This window comes from Melanerpes formicivorus, unplaced genomic scaffold (assembly GCF_026170545.1).
Source record: "Melanerpes formicivorus ecotype bairdi unplaced genomic scaffold, bMelFor1.0.p_v2 SCAF_20, whole genome shotgun sequence".
Taxonomy (NCBI): domain Eukaryota; kingdom Metazoa; phylum Chordata; class Aves; order Piciformes; family Picidae; genus Melanerpes; species Melanerpes formicivorus.
The window spans coordinates 5569636-5590744 of NW_027142372.1; the positions used below are offsets into that span (position 1 = coordinate 5569636).

Genomic DNA, 21109 nt, shown 5'->3' on the forward strand with positions numbered 1-21109 from the left:
AAGCTACGTATGTAATTTTAGGCACTCTTTCATCAGGTATGCTGAAGGAGTTCATCACCATTCAGCCTGTCATGGCCAACATTACTGTAACTGGATGTCTAGGAGACATATGACAGTTTAACACTAAGAAATAAGCTTGCACAAGAACTTTAAAGTAAGATACATGCATAATATAAAATGACATTTTGATTCTATTTAAAATAATTCAGACACTAATTCAATGTTTATCTGAAATACACATCAATAACAATACTACAAACATCTCTTGCAACAACCTTTGATGTTCCAAGGCATCCTATAGGCCTGTCCGGTCTTCCAGATAGTCCCAGTTTGTTATTGACTCCCAAATTAAAGTAAGCCTGTGAGAAAGAATGATGAAAATAGAGTAAAATACATATTTTCTGTGCTCCTGCCAGGTTTCCAACAGAAAGATGAGGGCATCTGGCTTTGAAGGCCAGAATTTCTCCATGACTCCAGAGTTTCACAGTGAGTTCTAACTAGACGTTACTAAGCAGTGTCACTGTTATCTTGCAACTGAATTAGAATAAGGCAAAGAGGTAGCCAACCAGCTACAGGAAATGCAAGTCTAATCGCTTGATATGAATTCCTGTTGCCAGAGAAGAAATTTTAGATGGGTAAATAATATTATATAGAGAATTCCTTACTTTGACAAGTTCTTTCTGAGCCCATATCTGAATCGGTTCCACCTGCTGGGGAGTCTGAGTTAGGATTCCATACGTGTTCAGAAAAACTTGTAGGCTACAAATGAAATAATGACAAATCACAAAAGAGCCTTAATTTTAACAACTGGTTTAACAGCAAATATACAAGTATTATATTGTACACTTCCTTGAATGCCTTTATCAAATCGAATATGTCTGTCTGCTATTCAACACACCTGATGTACACACATTCTTAACAAAACTGATACATACCGTTGACTTTCTGCAATCAGGGCCACATGTACTACCAGATCATTTTCTAAAGGACCCTAGAAAAGAATGAAAAAAATATTGATTAGTACTGCTGCCTAAGCATTTTGTTAGCTATAGCACAAATAGGGACAATATCTATTTAAACAATCCACAAATACAATGGACATGACTGTTGGCATTGTTTTTTCTTCTTAATGTATGAACACACTGAAAGAACAACACAGAACTGAAGCTTGTACCTCTCAAAGTATGGGAAGAGTGTCCTATCGGTAACACTGTGCAAGATGCATTTTGGAGAATGAAATAGGTTTCTAACAATCACTTCTACTTTTTGGTTTGGTGTGAGTTTGCTTTTAATTTAAGGAAAAATACATAGGGAAAACATTTTGCCTCATATAAAAAAATTAGAATGTATACAATCAACGTATTCCCTTTAAGCCTGATGTGATACGATGCATCGATACGGAGTTTTCTAAAGAGTGAAATAACTCAGCTATCTGAACAACCAGTAACACTTCAAAATGATCAACAGATGATTTCAACCCTTTACTCTGAAAGGTTTTACTCTCTACAGTTATACAAAAGTTATATTGCATTTTACAGGAGGTAACAGCATTTCTTCACTTTGTTTATAACACAGATACTAGTATTTATTTAAGCAATGAAGTATTTTACATTAGGAAACCATGCAAACAGGAATGAATTCAGCACATGAGGTAGGCTCCCTGGGTCTTGACATGGCAATTCACCTTTCTTTTCATCGGTAGCACGCACTGATAGCTAAGAAACGACATGTATGATTTATTCCTTGTTCATTTCTTCCCTGGCATTCAATGACTGTAAAATCAACAGACCTAAGAGCAGTACACATTTTCATTCCTAATATGTTGCTTGTCTGCTTCTGTCTAGAAACTACCAGAACATGAATGACAACAGTTAACTACATCTTCTATGATTATACAGAAATACAGCATTTCCTGTGCAGATAGACAGAGAGATGCTGATTTAGAACAAAAAGTTGAGTGAACGCTTGTTTGTTTAGGCATTTGAGAGAGCCTTGACATGATGTTAGACCTTGCCATTTTGCAGAAGTTCTTGATAACATTTTCCCAAACCTCTATCAACACTACATTCCTGCTAAAAAAAAAAAACAAAACAAAACAAAAAAACCCTGGAGTTTTTGCTGCATGAAAGAATTCTGTGATGAAAATGCATATAGAAAGAGAAGAGATTAAGAAGTCAGAAGTTCAACTGACAGAAGGTTTTCCTCCTCAGAATAAAGTGATCACACTATCAATTGCACTTATACAAACGGTGAGAAAAAGCAAGCTAATTGTCTACTGCAATCAGAGCACTATGTTTATAACACAAAAAACAAAGAGCCTTCAGAAAATGAGAGTCCACTCCAAGTCTGTATTGATGTATAGATAGTCTGTGATCTAACTTGGGCAATGGTCTTCAAGTTAAAGGTCAACTTAATTATTACTGCATTAATGCTGAACTGAGTGGGACTGTACATGGTTCAGTGCACCTCTATGGAGGTACATCCTGCTCCAATACCGGTTACTAATGCCTCTCAGATGCAGATGTACCCAGTTACTCAATTGTACCAGCCAGTGGCTGGTAGTCCTAATACGGGCCATTAACTAAGCAAATGCATCTGCAGCACAGTTGGCACAACAAAATCTGTGTGAAATACAGTCAGGTTTTTTAAAGTATTGTGGAAAAATATATATATTGCTGCACAACTGCAGGGCTGCTGTAGCATTAAATGGAAAGTTACTTTCATTGTCATTTTACATATCAAGGCCTGGAGTATGACAAGTAGTGGTCTAGAGAAGCAGATCCAAATAACAGATACAAACAATACTCATGAAAATAGACACATCACCCTTTTCAATAATGCTAGTGATAAATAGTATTTGCTAGACATTTAAAAAGAAATGTGGGAAAGCATTAAACTCCTAAATAAATATTTCACTTAATAAATCTTCTTGTAAAAAGTTCCACGTGAATGTGTTTGATTTCACATTTGTCTAACACCACAAGCTAAGGTGTTGTTCATGCAACATCAATCACTGTCGACCCAACACACTACAACAGACACCCACACCCCCCCAGGTTCAACCCTTCTGCCTGGCATTTTCACACTGATAGTTGGCAGAAAGAGCTGTTTCAACTATATTCTGCATGCTGTGCAAATGATAAATACACCATGATGTTTTCAGAAGGCCAAGATAAAAGACACATTAAAAAACCCCAAACCCAAACATAAATCATGGTTTTAACAAGGTTATAAACCACTGGAGGCAGGATAAAGGGAAAAGCCCTTGACTCCATTTGTGGCATGAGCAGAGAAAGCCGCTCAGTGTTAGTCTTTTGCTGCACTCTGACTGGACAGATGCTATCACTGTATGCTTTCCTGCACATATTCCCAGGAAATATCAGAACTTGGAAAAAAATCCATTCATTTTGCAAATGTGAGAAAATGGGGAAAATACTCAAGAACACTGATTAAAATGATACCTACTGGGATTTCCAAGCATATGGAGCAAGATGAGGGAAATAGTCTGCAATAAAAGAAATTGTACTTAACCCAAATAATCTACCTTGCTGCTGCAACAGAATTGTTACAACGCACATCTGCTTCTGGAAGCATCTTAACACTGATGAACCGTTTATGATCAATGCTACTAACACACCAGACTTTTACATGAAGTACAATATGGACATACATGTGCCTTAAATCCTAAAATAACATTTAACCATTTTAGAATTGGGTTAAGTGTGTGAGACACTGGGGAGATGGTGACAGAAATTAGAAGATAATATGATACTACTGTCTGAACTATCAAAATTTGACAGGATCTATGCCTAAACATAATTAATATTGCTGGGGAAAAAAAATAATCTTACTATATTATCTCAGTCTGTCTACACTTAGTAATTTTAGTGCTGCCTTCACAAGCTCTCCAGTTCCCTGAAAAAGTAAGCAGTCTATCATTTTGACTGTTCTCTTCCCAACATCATCAATAGACATTAACCTTAATTTCCAGTAACTTAAATGAAATCCTCACAAATGGTTACTTAGCCTACAAAGCAAACTATAAAAAGACTATATTCTGTCATCAGATAATTAACTGGAACCCTCTGCATATATTTCAAGTTAAGCCAGAAAATAAATTTGTCTTCAACATTTAGTGAGATTGTAATTTTTTCTTAAATATGAAATTAATTATCAGGCAGCAATAAATCACCTTTCATATGCTCCAATAGAACACAAAACAAACTCAAAAATCCCCATCCCATCTCATTTATCCAATGTTGTTATTACTATACAGCTATCTCACACCTCAGATGCTTTCAAACCAGAATGCAGCCACTTCAATAGCGTTACACTATAATCTCTTCTGATCTGGAGACAGAAAAGAGGAGTTATAAAATAAGCTCTGCTAGGGAATCCAGTTCTAAAGAGCTATCCCCACAGACACAAAATGCCCTGCTGTACTTACTTTCAATAAAGAGAGCAGAGCATTGACGATTACACTTTCTTTTTAACTCATTAATGAGATTTAACCTGAAACACTGCTGACCATTTAGCATTACAAAGCAAATTATGAGTGTAAAGGAGAGCCTCTCTGATTGCTGTTGGACTTCCTTGAGTTTTGGAACAAAACCTAAATCTAGCAAAGAGAATCATGCTCCATCTCCGCCCTGGCATTTCCCCAGGAGAAAACATATGGAGATCTCTTCCTGAAAATGAAAAATAAGGTTTTTCTGTGTGTTGGATTAGGAGAGAAAACATTTCCTTTAAAGTATGATAAAATTAATATATTAATATTAGTGGCCATCAAGGTTTTAAGATAAATGCTCATTTGATTCCATGGTTTTCTGCAACAAAGGAAATTGTCTTTTTAACCAGATTTTCTAGGATGAGTGATGCATTCACAGCTGTAGTTACAGATTTGGTTTTCAAAGCAATTTCACCTTTAAGTGAGTCTAGTGTTCTTCACTGATGCTTCAAAACCGTAAAACTGAAGTTGGACTTTTAAAATACTTTCCATTGCTTGCTTAAATCTACACAACTAGGTGGGCATCTGACATATTTTTGTAGCGGCAACAAAGCCACAGATCAACTTAATTTATCACATTTTTCAATGGCAAGGTGTCTAGAGAGATTCTGGTCAATGCAGTCACAATATGAAAACATGCCTCTATGGAAATTGCAGCCTTCTAAGAAATATTTCCTCTGCACAAAGCTTCAAATAAAAGTTGAAAAACCTTTCATTTTGGTACGTCACCTTCCAAAATATTATGCCTCAACAACATTTACATACATAGGTATCTGAAATTTTCACATGTCCTTGTTTCATCCTTCCAGGAATGCAATTTAGTAAAACTAGAGATCGTATCTGTTCAGGTTAATGGAATAGTTCTTTGCCTATATGGAAAAGACAAGACATCATTAAAGAGAAGAAATTCCTTTTCTTTTCCAAAGGCATATTTAAGATACTACTGTGTTCTCCTATTTTATTTTTAGTCATTTTTCTAGCAATTTAAGGCAAATACTAAACACTAGTTTTGTATACATTAGCTCAATTAGATAAAATGGCATCATCACATATTCAGGCAAACTGTTTAAGCACGTTTAAAATATGGATTAAAAAAAGTCGAAGTGAAGACTCTCAGCCGATACTTTGGCCAAATGGCCCCAGCACAAACCCGGACAGACACGAAGGTGTCTATGGTCCCCCTCCCTCCCTTTCTTCCTGCAGAAAGCCAGGGTAACGTGGGAAAAGGAACAAAGGGGACAGGACCATGCATGTCTGATAAACAATCCTGTATCTATGGTAAGGGCGTGTGTTCTGCCCACAGCCTGGCAGAACCCCTTCTTACTGGGTAGCTATGTGCCAGTTTCAGTGCCCTATTGGCCCGATCAATCTCGGACAAGATTTATATACGGGCCGATTGCTGGTTGCCTCTGCCTTGCTCAAGCCTTGCTAAAGCCCTTGCTCAAGCTTTGCCTGCTTGAACCTGCTCAGACCTTGTCTGGCTTGAAGTTGCCTTGAGTTGCATAGCCTCGAGTTGCCTGGTCCAGAGCCTCATATAAAGTCACATGCCTACACACTGCAAGCTACGAGAGAAGCCATAAGCCTTGGAGTCAGAGCCAAGCCTGCTTCCCCTTGCAACTAGGATTTCACTGTGCCTCAGTTTCCCCAGGCCAAAGCAAGCACCCATCACAGAAAAGTGTTGTTAACAGCCTGCTGTCTGCTGAAGCCAGACCAGCAGTTGAAGATCGCGTGGCATTCCTGCCGGCACCCTGCTGTGCCTGGCACATGTGCACCCCAAAACCTCTAATACATGCAGCATTCCCTACTTGGGTACAGCCAGCTGTGAGGAATTAATTCACTGCCTCTTTGGCATAACAGTTCTTGTCAAGTCTCCCCCCCACTGCAGTTGAATGCCATTTTGCACTGCGGTGTTCTCTGCTATATTCCTCCCTGTTTCAGTAAAATTGTTAAATTGTTGTAGCTGCCCAAATACTGTACATTCCCATTGTAAATATACTCTTAGCCATACAATGGAACCTTTTGAGAAGTTTTGGCAATTTTCATATTAATAAAAGAGTATTAGTATGTTGAGTAACATTGCCATATAATTTATAAAGAAAGGAAATGCTATATTCTTCAACAGCTTGAGGTTTGCTGTCTTTATCTGCAAGACTTTGGCTGATAAAGCACACCTCAGACACACTGGTACATGTATGCTTGTGCCATTCATTCTTTAACCTTCTCTTAATGATGACCAATTGGAACAAACCTTTTGCCCTGATACTAATGGAACAGTAAACCCAACAAAAAACACAGCAGCACCTGTTTCAGTACCAAAAATATCAATGAGATTCCACAACTACCTGGTTAGCCTTGCAGGGACAAGGACCACACTGGTCACAATTTCTACACCACTGCTCAGAGAGGATATAGTGACAAAGGCCTAATGCCACAGCTGTCTACAATTCCTACAATTTCAGAAGTGCCTCTTTATTCTAACCCACACTGAGAAGCACACACAGTGTCTTGAATAGTTTTAATATATACATATCAAAGAAACATGCACAGTCATCTATAGCAAATGTATCTCTCTTCTTTCCAGTGATGGTACATAAGCAGATCTAGGCAATCCTAGAGCTTCCTTCTTTCTTACTTACTGTTCTGCCACGGAACAACAGACAATCCTTCTCACAACCTCTTGCACTCAAAAGGACATGCACAACTACAGGAACTGCTGAACATATTAATCTAAGATTTTTTATTTCCAAGTTTAAGGACAAAATAAAAGTTAATCTTATCCTCTCTTGATTTCTAGCTTTCAAATATAACAGCAGCCTTGTTCAACTGAATATGCTCAAGGATCACCCTGAGAAAGTTCTTCTCCTTTTCTTATCCTGACAGCAAAAACATTTCTGATCTCAAATACAGAGCATTTCTGCCAAAGTTTTAGCAAATGTAGGCAGCTAAAGACAGCCTTTAAGGGAAAAGATTAACAAACATCAGCTCCACCAAGCTGTCCAAGAAGAGCACAATTAATCTTTCAAATACTCGTTGCAGAAGCAACCGTTGAACACAAAGAATGTGCAGACTGTATAAGCACTTAAAAATGAGAGAGCATTTGTCTGACTTCACTTTTAACAGTGACAAGGCTTTCTGCCCCACCCCCACCCCCCATCATTTCCAGATGAAGCAAAATATGAAAATGTGGGGTTTAAGCTGCTGAAATTTACTAGGTAACTGCATTTTACTAAGTAAGTTCTTTACTGGCACACAAAGTGACAACCAAGGAGTAAGTTACGAGAAAATACATTATTGTTGCACTATTTATTACCTCTTTCAGGAAGCCCTCAGAACAGAGGCTATTTCTCTCTGAAGATTTGGGATTTCCCTATGATCCAACAAGTCCCCCACCCAAACAGCAAAAATTGTTTTCGACTAAAGCATTTCCCAACGAGTCACGCAGCATCTTTAGAACAGACTGTTATCTCCTCCAAAGTGTTCATCTGTGGCATATTAAAAGTTATTGGCTTCAAGAACCAAGGAAAAATAAAAAATACAAAAACTGATGGGCTGCATGCACCACTGCCTCAATAGAGGCTGCTTCTGACGGCACTTAAAGGGCACGTGACATCCAGCAGCTCAATTTCTGTAGCACTCATAATCCTTTGATGCAAGAACAAAGAAAGAAACTGCGAACAGAAGTCGTCACTGGATCTCTCATTATCTCACATGAAGATGGCAGAAGAGATGCACTGGCTCATTATAAATGAGACAAAACTCAGGCACTGGGATTACCTTGGCAACAGGAAATAGTAGGAAACGGGTTTTAGCAGCATTTGGATAGAACTGAAAAATACTCACTTCTAATCTTGGGATAAATCTTAAGATAAATGCTTCATATTTAATGCTTCATTAACAAAGTCACAATACTGAACAAAAATTTTTCCAAATAGATATTCTGTATATTAAGAAACAAAAAGGCTGAAAAACATACCCATAGCTACACAGAGTTCTTACCTTTTTAAATAAAAGAAGCTCCCTACATACAGACCGTGTTCCTGTCTTGTTATCCTCTCTACTGCAAATTTAAATTACCTTGCAAGCATTCCTCATCCCTGGGCACTCTTTCCTGCTATGTATTTAAGCCAAATAGAAGAGCACCAAGCACAACAATAATGAATCTCATTCTTGTAGCACTTAGAAGCTCTAAACTCAAAAACCATCAATACACAGGAGTGGTAATTTCAAGGACCAAAACCCAAACCAAACACTACAAAACAAAACAGGAGCAAAACACCAACCAGGCTCATTCTTGCCCTTCTGACATAGCTGTGTTTCTTTGAGTTATAGGATATCTATGAGCAGCTATTTAAACTTACATTTTATGTATCATTTTGATTACACAACTTAATCTGAAGGCAAATGTGCACCATTCCAAAACTGCAGATCTTATGATCTTCCTTTTAAGAGCAGTCCTCCATTAACTGAGAAAGTCTACACAGACTGAGTATTTTCTTGGCACATTAGAAGACTGGATATCATCATCATCGAATGGCTTAGGTCAGAATGGACCTTAGAGATCATCTACTCCAACCTCCCTGCCATGAGCAGGGACACCTCTCAATTAGCCTTCTCCAGTCTGGCCTAACATGTTTGGTTCTTGTATGCCCAGTATCAACTTCAGATTTTACCTGCTATAGCTCAAGCACTCAAACCACTGATGTTTCAAGAAAATGGACTGTTAGATAACACATAGGTGACAAATTTTCAATACAAGTACTTCAATACTTAAGCTTAACCTTACCTGATTTGAAAATCTCATGCTAACGTTCCGCTGGTCTTGTGGGGGCACATAGCGTCCAATGGGGTCAAGGTCTTTAGGACTTACTAATTTGTCAGCTGAAAGGAAGCAACGATAAAAACACAGAATGACACAGGTACTTTCTGCAGCTTTTATGGAGACATGCAAACATACATTTTGTCATCAGTTCTGCTGATATAATCCTTGTTTTAGATCAATGGCTTACAGAGCATTCTGCAAAACAGTATCTACGTCGAAACTAACGACTCAAGCATCGACTGCTCCAGCTCACTGCAATACTGTTGGATATAAAAACAATCCTTTGTCTTTTCACAAAGATGTGTTAAAAACATTATGCAGACAAGAGACTCCACAATGTACAAGTCACATTAAAAAGCCCTCAATCCACAGTCATGGAATTATCCTAGAGCTGTAACTAGAAACAAAATGATTACCATCAAGGTAATGATAGCACTATAATCCTGAACGGGACAAGAGAGATCAAAGATACCTCTCAAAACAGTATCTTGAGAAGAAATTGTGGGGAAACCCCCCCAACCAATACTATTAAATTAATTTTAAACTTGCCAATTTGTACATGGAAAAAAAAAAATCCCAACCCTAAGATTCCCTTAGTTAGCCTTTTCCTCAAAAGGAAAAAAAAAAGGTACTCCAATTGAAGTGTACTATAAAAAACAGTCTCAACAAATGCCTTGAATCAAGATTCACAATCTGCTGTGACCTATTATGCCCTTCAAATAAGCAATCTCCTATCAGAATCTCATTTTGATATGAAACTGTCCAATCTTTCTTTATTTCTGCTACAGAGGAGGTCACAGAGCATTTTCATTTCTCCTATATTTAACTTGATGATTTTGCACATATTCTTACAATGCTCTGTACTAGCAAATCAGCTATGCATCTAAAAGAGAGCCGACTCATGACTCCATTCGCTTAATTCAGCCACAACAGGAAATCAACAATCTCGGTAAGTATTTCCAAATACTACGCCATGTAGAAAATTAAACCAGCCATTTAGAAACTCAAACTAACTCCTGTCTCAAGCTTAACAATGAGGAGAACAGACAGTGCAGTGCAAAAAAACTGCGTGGGCACACAATGAAGGACACTGGCTGGGCAGTTCACTGAGTAAGCCATGAAGGAGCCTGCTGCTACTGGAATTGCTGCCAGCAACTGTCAGCTCCTAGATACTGCGATCATCTTCTGTCCTCAGCCTTCTGTTGAGAGAATATGGCTTGACTCTTGCCAGGCAAGGACCCTGCCCCTCTGCTCTGTAGTGCTCCTGTGGAGTCATCATCCATGTACAGGTGGTTATAGTAAAACCAAACAAAATCAACAGACTAATAAAAAATTTAAGCTAACTTTCAATATTTACCATTTTATTTAAAATAAGAACTGTCACCATTATCACCAATACAAGCATATCAGAATGCAGAAGCTGAGGTTTCTTTATTTGCACCAGCCATAGCTGACAGCATTTAATCCATTTTGTCTATACTCTCCAAAACATTGCTAAAAACCTCTTTGCTTTGTTCTAGGCAGAACTGCATCCACAGAACAAGATGGTAAAATAAGGAAACAGACAGAAAAGATAAGAGAGCCACTAAAGGAAAGACAAAACTCTGCCATTTTCAGTTGCATAAAGCAGTGGAGTATCTGGCATTCCTTCTCCTTGCTCTGAAATGGGAACCCTATCATAAATGCTTTACCAACCTCCTCAACCAAAGCAAAACAAGTGCTATGAATGCCCACCCCGCCGTCTGCAAACTGCACGCTCTCTTCTTCATGAACAATTTTGCAGTTGCATTGGCATGTGCTGACTTCCAAAAGCTGTAGGCAGACACTGTCTCATTGCCTCTGTTGTTCTGAGTCTTTATAAGCAGGATACAAATTCTAACTCCACTGCTCCTGTGGGAGGCAGTGAGATGTGTAAGAACTGACTCAGGTTCACATTGCTGCATTTAGAAAGAATTGGGCTGCAGCAGACAGACACTGGGCCTACAGAATGATTTGGAGGAGTTATATTGTATGCTGGCCTACACACCACAAATAAGGAGGCTCAACAAATACAAATTAATTGCTACCCTTGAGGCAACAAAACAACTTCTGGAATAGATGAAATGGGAAACCTGTGCCTTCCTAGAAATCCAAGTGTTTGGAGACAGGCTTCCAGTTAATGAGCAGCCAATAAGCAAAGTAACACACACAAAGACATTCACCAAGGCCAAGGTTTCACCTAAGAGAAGGCTAAATTAAATGCACCAATTACCAATTAGTAAGAACAAACTGAGTTCCTGATATAATAGTTACTGGTGAATAGATTTAGCTTTGCAATAAAATTTCCAAACCCTATTTACAAAGATTATGAGAGAGAAGGAAAAAGGAAAAAAAAGGAAAGAATAGAAGGAGGAATGAAAAATAGTCAACAGAGTGGGTAGAAAGTGTTAAACCAACAAACAAAACAGTAACTAATGACAACATTTCAAAAAGAGATTTAGCACAATTATAGTATCATAGAATTGTGAGAGTTGGAAGGGGCCTCAAAGATCATCTAGTTCCAACTCCCCTGCCATGGGCAGGGACACCTCACCCTAGATCAGGTTGCTGACAGCCACATCCAGTCTGGCCTTAAAAACCTCCAGGGATGGAGCTTCTACCACCTCCCTGGGCAACCTGTGCCAGTGTCTCACCACTCTAATGAGGCAGAACTTCTTTCTAACATCCAATCTGAATCTACCCATTTCTATTTTTGTTCCCCCTAGCCCTATCATTACCTGACAGCACAAAAAGTCCCTTACCAGCTTTCTTGTAGGCTCCCTTAAGACACTGGAAGGCCACAATAAGGTCTCCTCAGAGCCTTCTCTTCTCCAGACTGAACAGCCCCAACTCTCTCAGTCTCTCCTCATATGAGAGGAGCTCCAGCCCTCTGATCATCCTCGTGGCCCTTCTCTGGACACACTCCAGCACATCCAGATCCTTCCTGTAATAGAGGCTCAAGAACTGGACACAGTACTCCAGGTGGGGTCTCACCAGAGCAGAGTAGAGGGGAAGAATCACCTCCCTTGATGTGCAGGCTATGCTTCTCTTGATGCAGCCCAGGATGTGATTGGTTTTCTGGGCTGCAAGTGCACACTGCTGGCTCATGTTCAGCTTCTCATCCCCCAGCAACCCCAAGTCCTTTTCTTCAGGGCGGCTCTCAAGTCAGTCGCTGCCCAGCCTGTATCAGTGCTTGGGATTGCCCTGACCCAGATGCAGGACCTTGCACTTGGTCTTGTTGAACCTCATGAGGTTGTCATGGACCCACCTCTGCAGCTTGTCAAGGTCCTTCCGGATGGATCCCTTCCCTCCAGTGTGTCTGCTGCACCACACAGCTTGGTGTCATCAGCAAACCTGCTGAGGGTGCACTCAATGCCACTGTCCATTTCACTAACAAAGATCTTAAACAAGACTGGTCCCAGTACTGATCCCTGAGGGCCTCCACTTGGACATGGACCCATTGACAGCTACCCTTTGGGTGTGGCCATCAAGCCAATTTTTTATCCACTGAATGGTCCAGCTTGGAGACCAGGATGTTGTGTTGAAGGCTTTGCTCGGGTCCAGGTAAATGATGTCAGTTGCTTGGCCTTCATCTATTAATGTTGTGACCTTGTCATAGAAGGCCACCAGGTTTGTCAGGCAGGATTTGCTCTTGGTGAAGCTGTGCTGACTGTGCCAAATCACCTCTTTGTTTATTCTTCTGCCTCAGCAGTGCCTCCAGGAGGATCCGCTCCATGATCTTACTGGGCACAGAGGTAAGACAGATTGGCCTATAGTTCCCTGGGTCCCTTTCTGCAAATGGGAGGTATGTTTTCTCTTTTCCAGTCAGTGGGGACCTCCCCAGACTGCCATGACTTTTGGAATATGATGCAGAGTGGTTTAGCAACCTCATCTGCCAGTTCCCTCAGCACCCATGGGTGTATCCCATCGGGTCCCACGGACTTTAACACTTTCAGGTTCTTCAGATGGTCACAAACCTGATCTTCACTCACAATGGGCAGTTCCTTCTTCCAGTCCCTGCCATTATCTTCCATTATCTAGGAGTGCAGCTGGAGCCCTTGCCCGTGAAGGCTGAGATAAAGAAGTCATTGAGAACCTCAGCCTTCTCCATGTCACTTGTCACCAGTTCACCTGTTTCCTTTCTGAAGGGGCCCACACCTTCCCTAGTCTTCTTTTTACCATTAATATACCTACAGAAATTTTTACTGTTCCACTTGATCTTCCTGGCTAGATTTAATTCTAACTGAGCTTTAGCTTTTCTAACCAGGTCTCTTGCTGCTTGGGCAGCTTCCTTACATGCCCCCCATTCTAGCTGTACTACTTCCACTCCTTGTACAGTTTCTTTTTGTGTGACAGTGTGTCCAGGATCTCCTTGCTCATCCAGAGAGGTCTTTGTGGGTCTACTTTGCTTCTGGGCACGGAGGTGATCCTTGAACACTGACCAGCTGTCCTGGGCTCCTCTTTCCTCCAGGACTTTGTCCCACGATACTTTGGCCAGCAGATCCCTGAAGCAATCTAAGTCTGCATGCCTAACGTCCAAGGTTGTAAGCTTGGGATACATCCACCTAGTTCTGCTGAGTATCTTAAATTGTATTGCTTCAATTCTTAAAAGAAAGCATGTAAGAGCTTCCATCAGGGTAAAGAATTGAAACAAAAGGAAGATGTTACCCAGGCATCATTGTGCCAACAATAAATATGATTTATTTAACCAGCATCCTGCAGGTATAGGAATATACTATTATCAGTAGAAGATGAACACAAGCAAAATTACTACAGTGTTCCTGCACACATAATCAAGGATTATTCCACTAACAAGCTAAACCAAATTTTTGTGGGGCTTTTTTTTCCATTAAAGGTGAGACTGTCTCTCTTTACTTTACAGTATTGGCTAAAAAAAGGAATTATGCAAAGAATACAGTGAAACCAAACAGGTGGAGCACCAGACAGCCACTGTTCTTGCCAAGTGTTGCATTTTTAAACTCCCATTCAGTGTTTTTCAATTTTGCTACAAAAAGCCTGTTTGCCTTTATAGTATTAACAGAAAAAAAGGTTTTAGAATGCAGTCTCCTAATTACCAAGTAAATAATGAGCATGCTGAAATAAAATAATATACCTTTCACCTAAAAGAAATACTAAGGGGAAAAAAATCATTAAAAAAATAAATAAATCAATCTTAACTGCAAAGACTTTTCAGGCTTAACAACTGTTTTTGTATTAACCTGTGAATCATCTTGAGTGAGACCAAGAATTCATTTGGGACTGAAATTCACCATAAGACTTTTCAATGGCCAAACTCTGAAATGCAGTTTCAAATGGACATCTGGGCTGCATCAGGAGAAGTGTGGCTAGCAGGTCGAGGGAGGTGATCCTCCCCCTCTATTCAGCTCTGGTGAGGCCCCACCTGGAGTACTGTGTCCAGTTCTGGAGCCCCTATTACAAGAGGGATGTGGAGGTGCTGGAACGTATCCAGAGAAGGGCGACAAGGATGATCAGAGGGCTGGAGCACCTCTCCTATGAGGACAGACTGAAGGAGTTGGGGCTGTTCAGTCTGCAGAAGAGAAGGCTCCGAGGTGACCTTATTGTGGCCTTCCAGTATCTGAAGGGGGCCTACAGGAAGGCTGGGGAAGGACTTCTCAGGATCTCAGGTAGTGATAGGACTAGGGGAATGGAATGAAGCTGGAGGTGGGGAGATTCAGGCTAGATGTGAGGAGGAGGTTCTTCACCATGAGAGTGGTGAAACCCTGGAATGGGTTGTCCAGGGAGGTGGTCGAGGCCCCGTCCCTGGAGGTGTTTAAGACCAGGCTGGATAAGGCTCTGGCCAGCCTGATCTAATGTGGGGTGTCCCTGCCCATGGCAGGGGGCTTGGAACTAGATGATCCTTGTGGTCCCTTCCAACCCTGAATGATACTATGATACTATGATCTACTCTCTTCTGTTTTAAAAGGTAAAAATAACACAGATTGAAGAAAACATTTTTATCTGAGACCCCAACTATTCAAAGTTTAACCTTGTCTTGCTTAAAGAAGTAATTAGAACCAAATGCCATAGATCACTTAAAAACATAATTGTGTGGTGCAGCTGAGAGTTTATCCAGAAAGTGTAAACTTAATATATTTTGCTGTGAAGAAAAGGAAATAAGAAAGAAAGTCAGGAAAAGAAACAGCAAAAAAGAAACCCATCATGTTTTGAGGATTTTCAGTAGTCTATAAAATACTCCAGTAAGTTTCACAGCACATTGCATGCAGCATACAATTTTCAAATAACAAAAACTGCTTGTTATTCTTTATCTCATATATCCCAAAACAGAGGATACACATTCCCTACTGTAGCCCATTTAAAACTCACATTCAGACTCAAGAAAAACATCAAAAATATTCTTCACTTTGGACAAATCAAAACCTGATAGAACTTCCTCAGCCTCTTACCCAGGAGTTTTGCAATGATGTAAACTGCCTGCCCCCACAAGAAAAACTTTCCATCGCGTCCATTGTTACTAGGAAAACGTTTCTGGCTGCCAGGGTTCTTCTTTTCCAGTTCAACAAAAGCATGTGGCACATAGTAATACTTTGGTACAACAGGACACCCTATGGAGTTTTAAAATAAGTACAGTAAGTAATTAAATCCCACTTTCCTTACTATTTCATTGTAGTAGTGTAATAAGGCTGAGGTAGATTCAGATTTACACCCTAGCAACAAAAAGACTGAATGGAAAGACAGCTGTCATTGTCATTGCTCAAAAGCACATCAGTATAGCAAGCCCAGGGCAATATTAAACTACTTTATATTTCACCAAACATTGCACAGAATTTCTCCCCAGAACACATGCATTGTCAGGGAGGCATCTTACTGTGCATTAAGAAAAAAAATCATTCACCTTAACAAAATATGCAGCAGATAAAAGAACCATAACCAAAATTACAGCTACATCATAGAGAAACCCTTGCAGGTCTTTATCCTCACATTTAACAGCAGCTCAGTATCAGACCCTTTTTAAAAAGACTAAAATCTTGGCCAAAAGTAGACAAACAATTAATGAAATAAAAATCATAATCTTTTGCAAGCATGCAAAACCAACCAAGTCAAAACTCAGCATTTTAATTTTGAAGCAAAATGGCATAACATCGTCACTGGAAGCCAGCCTGACTTGTATCTAGAATTATGCCACAGGTAACAGTAAGGAAAATTTGCTAGGTAATGAAAATTCAGTAGGGAAAAGTTTCTGTTTCTTACAGAAACTAGTTCATTTCAGCAAGCATTCTATGATGAAAGAGTAAGTCATGTTAAAATATTCTGCATCTAATTGTTTAACACAGAAGTCAAGAACTGCTGACTGCAGGTGCTGAGTTTTAAAACTGGAGTGTCAGTATATTGAAGCTTGTTCTGTTTTCAGGCCTTTCCCACCCCACCAGTCAAATTTATGGTCTTTTAAAAAAAGACTAAAACCACACAACCAAAACCCAACAATTTTGGATAGATGTGCCTGTAAGATATCAATAGTCTTGTCTGCAGTTCCACCAAAACTCTGGACTTCACAATATAAGCAGGAAAATATTTATATTACAATTAACATGCTGCCATTTTCACTGCCCTAAGCTAGAAACAGTTTTATATGTATACACCAATGTTTTTAAAAACTCTTGTGAAGTGCTGTGCCAGAAAATGATGCAAGTAATTCTCAACTGCACACAGGTGCAGGAATATATGAACTACCAATAGACAAACACAAAGTCTATTTTGTAAATAATGAAGCATAAGGGAAGGAGGGGAGGAATAACTGAGTACAGTGTGAATCATACAATGCTAACCGCATTTTTCCAGGTAACTTCGTTTTTATTACAACAATTTATGATGCAAGGTAGCTACATGAAAAAGATTATTTTAATATTCATATTTTGTCACTTATCCTTTGCTCTAACATGAATAGGAATATCAGTGGTTTAATAATTCCATATCAGTGAAAAGCTAGTTTTAGAAGAATGATTATCAGACAATACCTTCAGATGTATGTTGAAGCAAAGGATCCAGAAGATCCTGATACTCCTTTACTTGTGCAGGATTCCCTCTAAAAACTCCTAAAAATAACCAAACAATAATTGATTTAAGGGAAGAAATAACATTTCTGTGACGTTAATGTTCATAAGTAGATAACAAAACTCCAGTCATCCTAGTGGGGTAGTGCAAACGTATAAAATAGCTCTTAAAGAATGAACTGTAGCTCCTAACTCACTGCTACAGCTAAATCTGTTTCAAACGAATTGAACAATGATGATGTAAGACCAGTATGATATTCTGACTATTTGTAATTTAATCTTCTTGACAAATGCTGTAGAGGATGAAAAAAACTATTAGGTGCTAGCGAGAGGCCTCGAGCACAAGCCCTATGAGGAGAGGCTGAAGGAGCTGGGATTGTTTAGCCTGGAGAAGAGGAGGCTCAGGGGAGACCTCATTGCCCTCTACAACTACCTGAAGGGTGGTTGTAGCCAGGAGGGGGTTGGTCTCTTCTCCCAGGCAACCAGCACCAGCACAAGGGGACACAGACTCAAGCTGCACCAGGGGAAGTTTAGGCTCGAGGTGAGGAGAAAGTTCTTCACAGAGAGAGTCGTTTGCCATTGGAATGTGCTTCCCAGGGAGGTGGTGGAGTCACCATCCCTGGAGGCGTTCAAGAGGGGACTGGACATGGCACTTGGTGCCATGGTTTAGTCATGACGTCTGTGGTGACAGGTTGGACTTGATGATCTTCAAGGTCTCTTCCAACCTTGGTGATTCTGTGTGATTATCTAATTGTCTTAATATTAGGAATCACCTAGTGAGGATAACAGTTGTGTAATGATGATGATCATCTGTGAGGAATAAAACAGTGTTCTTAATTCTCCTAGAACAGGCATAAAAAGTTCAGTACCATGTATTGGAGTGCTTTAACTCTCCATATCTTACAAATCCTTAAAAAGCTGTCATCAACAATATAGAAAAGTCAGTAAGTTAATTAGCTTGTCATATATAAGAAAATAGGTGTATGGTTGGATAAGGTCAGTTAATCTTTTAAAAAAAGAAAAGAATGAAGAAATTTTGCTGCTGTGAACAAAAAAATCAGGTTATTATGAACTACAATTTACAGGATTCTCTGCTCTATTTATTTGCGCAATGCCCCACTATTGTACAAGTAACAAAAAACTATCAGAAATTTCCTAGATATTCAACAGCTTAAGAAATTTTGCTGAAAATCTTGCCTCTGTAAACTATGTTTGTTAGATGGACAAATAGACTTTCAGCTGAATCAGGATTCACAACATAGCATCTCAAGTTTTTTCCCCCCAAAGAATAGAATAGACCAGACCAGACCAGACCAGGTTGGAAGAGACCTTCAAGATCACTGCATCCAACCTATCATCCAACACCACCCAACCAACTAAACTATGCAACCAAGCACCCTGTCAAGTCTCCTCCTGAACACCTCCAGTGATGGTGACTCCACCACCTCCTCAGGCAGCCTATTCCAATGGGCAATCACTCTCTCTGTGTAAAACTTTCTCCTCACCTCGAGCCTAAACCTCCCCTGGTGCAGCTTGAAACTGTGTCCTCTTGTTCTGATGCTGGTTGCCTGGGAGAAGAGACCAACCTCTGCCTGGCTACAACCTCCCTTCAGGTAGTTGTAGACAGCAATATGGTCTCCCCTGAGCCTCCTCTTCTCCAGGCTAAGCAGCCCCAGCTCCCTCAGCCTCTCCTCATAGGGCTTGTGTTCCAAGCCCCTCACCAACTTTGTTGCCAGCTACTCCTCCCAGTTCATTGTCTTCCTGCAGTTTAAGTCACTCTTTTTTTTTTTTTCCCCCCTCCATTAAGGAAGTTTGTTGATTTATAGAAATGTGGACAAAATCTACTAAAAAAAATTGTTCTATTTGATGAAATCATGGCACAAGGAAAAAAAACAAACCAACAACCACGAACAATACTTTTACCTATTTCTTTTTAACACAGGAGTAAAATGCTTGCTTTATTCTGCTAACTTCAGCTAAAGATGATTATCTTTCTTTTCTTCCCAAAACTGCAAGTGGGCAGCATTAAATGTCAGTGCCTTTATCCTCATTTTGGGGCATCACTCTGACAAATGTCACGCATCGCTTTAGAAAAACCGATTGTGAAACCTCATTACAGCTTCAAACAAACTATTTTAATCTGTGGGTGGCCACAGAGGAGGCCAGGCAGATAATAGATCCTGTGCACCCATCTCCATCTTTATTTAAAAATTATTTCACACACTAAAGGGAAAAAATCCCAGATGGGCAGACTTTCATCCATTTACACATCTTTTTGATGGCTGTAACTCTTACTAGTTTTCTTACTCTGACTTTTGTTCTATGCAAGTTTTATCTTTCATCCCAAAATCATGCCAAGAACTTTCTTGGCATGTCTCCTATTTTTAAGACAAATTCTAGGTAGTGGTATTTGGTGGTAGTTGGTTTTTTGTGGTGGTTGTTATTTTGGTGAGGGGTGGGTTTTGTGCTTATTTCTTTTGATGGTTGTTTGGGGTTGGGTTTTTGGTGCTGGGGTGGGGTTTTTTGGGTTTTGAAGGGCTTTTTTGTGTGGATTTTTTTGTTGCTGGGGATTTTTTTTTGTTTGGTGTGGGTTTTTTCCCCCCTCTGTTTTGTGGTGGGTTTTTTTGGTGTAGGGTTTTTTTTTCTCTTAAAGTTAGACTGGCTAAGTGGAAAAGCATGGGCAGGCAGCACAGGTATTTCGAAGAGGAAGCAAGCTTTTTCTGGTTAGCCTTCTCCTCTTATAAATTCTGTTTCAATTAGTACAGAATACCCAACTTGAAAAGACCTACTGCAACCACTCAGTTTGCTAATGCGTTCTCTGTTCCACTTCCTCTTCTCACGTGTGCTGCTGCAAAGTCCTGATACACTGTGAAAGTTTTTAAGGCTTAAAGGGCAACGCAAGTCTGAATGTCATGGATTTAAGCTTTTAAAAAGCCCTTTTCAAGTCATATTCTTAAAAACAGTTCATGTTCAGAATACTGAAATACAGAGGGTTGGACGCTTTTTTAATCCATAAGGCAGAACTCTCAATGAAATATTTAGTCTCGCTTCACTATGGTTTATTTTGACAGGACACAAAAAGAATTTTGTCTTTCCTCCTAAGGCTCACCTCTCTAATGCCTCTGAAGAGCAGGAATGGAATGCAGTACTTACCATCAATTATCATGTAAATAAAAAACAGAGGGAATTCACACTCAATGCCATCAAAAAGCTGCAAAGACGGAAAATTAATCAGATAATTCATTATTTTGGTTTAAGCAAATGTATTTGAATATTCTATTGAATAATTTTCAAAGCAACAAAAGACAAACATGAATGCAAAAACATTTTAGCACATTAATGTTTCATTTAGGCTATAGCTGCTTAATTCTATGGGCACTTTCAACTGTGCCTTTACATGAGCCACGAGGTTTGTATGCAAGCTATGTTTTATTTTCCACAGAAAAATTACTGGGGGGGGAGTAAATTTTCATTTAGATAACCTTCACTGATAAATTCTGTGGTCAAAAGCCAAATAGTTTTCCATATGCTCAGACTGTAGTCAGCTGTGAAATTAAATGAAATGATAAATAACTTCCTTATTTGTTATGTGAAATCGACTGTACTCTAAATATAAAAGGAAGCACATTCATTACAAAGTGAATCAAAGACTAACTTGCTGACTTAGCAACCTCTCCAAACTGCATATGCCAAATTACAAAATGCATCCCCTTCGTCTGAAGCAATTTGGAATCA

At 39.6% G+C, this 21109-nt stretch overlaps 1 protein-coding gene across 5 annotated transcripts in view; it reads right to left on the reverse strand.

Moving 5' to 3' along the window:
- PHKB (phosphorylase kinase regulatory subunit beta) overlaps nucleotides 1-21109 on the reverse strand; it is a 71900-nt gene that overhangs the window by 20717 nt on the left and 30074 nt on the right. For all 5 annotated transcript variants that reach the window (XM_068150571.1, XM_068150572.1, XM_068150574.1 and 2 more), the window contains 7 exons: nucleotides 20528-20585; nucleotides 17339-17416; nucleotides 15770-15928; nucleotides 9291-9385; nucleotides 936-991; nucleotides 666-759; nucleotides 276-359 (listed from right to left, as the gene is read on the reverse strand). In XM_068150571.1, coding sequence (XP_068006672.1) covers nucleotides 276-359; nucleotides 666-759; nucleotides 936-991; nucleotides 9291-9385; nucleotides 15770-15928; nucleotides 17339-17416; nucleotides 20528-20585 — 624 coding nt within the window. The remainder of the gene's footprint in view (nucleotides 1-275; nucleotides 360-665; nucleotides 760-935; nucleotides 992-9290; nucleotides 9386-15769; nucleotides 15929-17338; nucleotides 17417-20527; nucleotides 20586-21109) is intronic.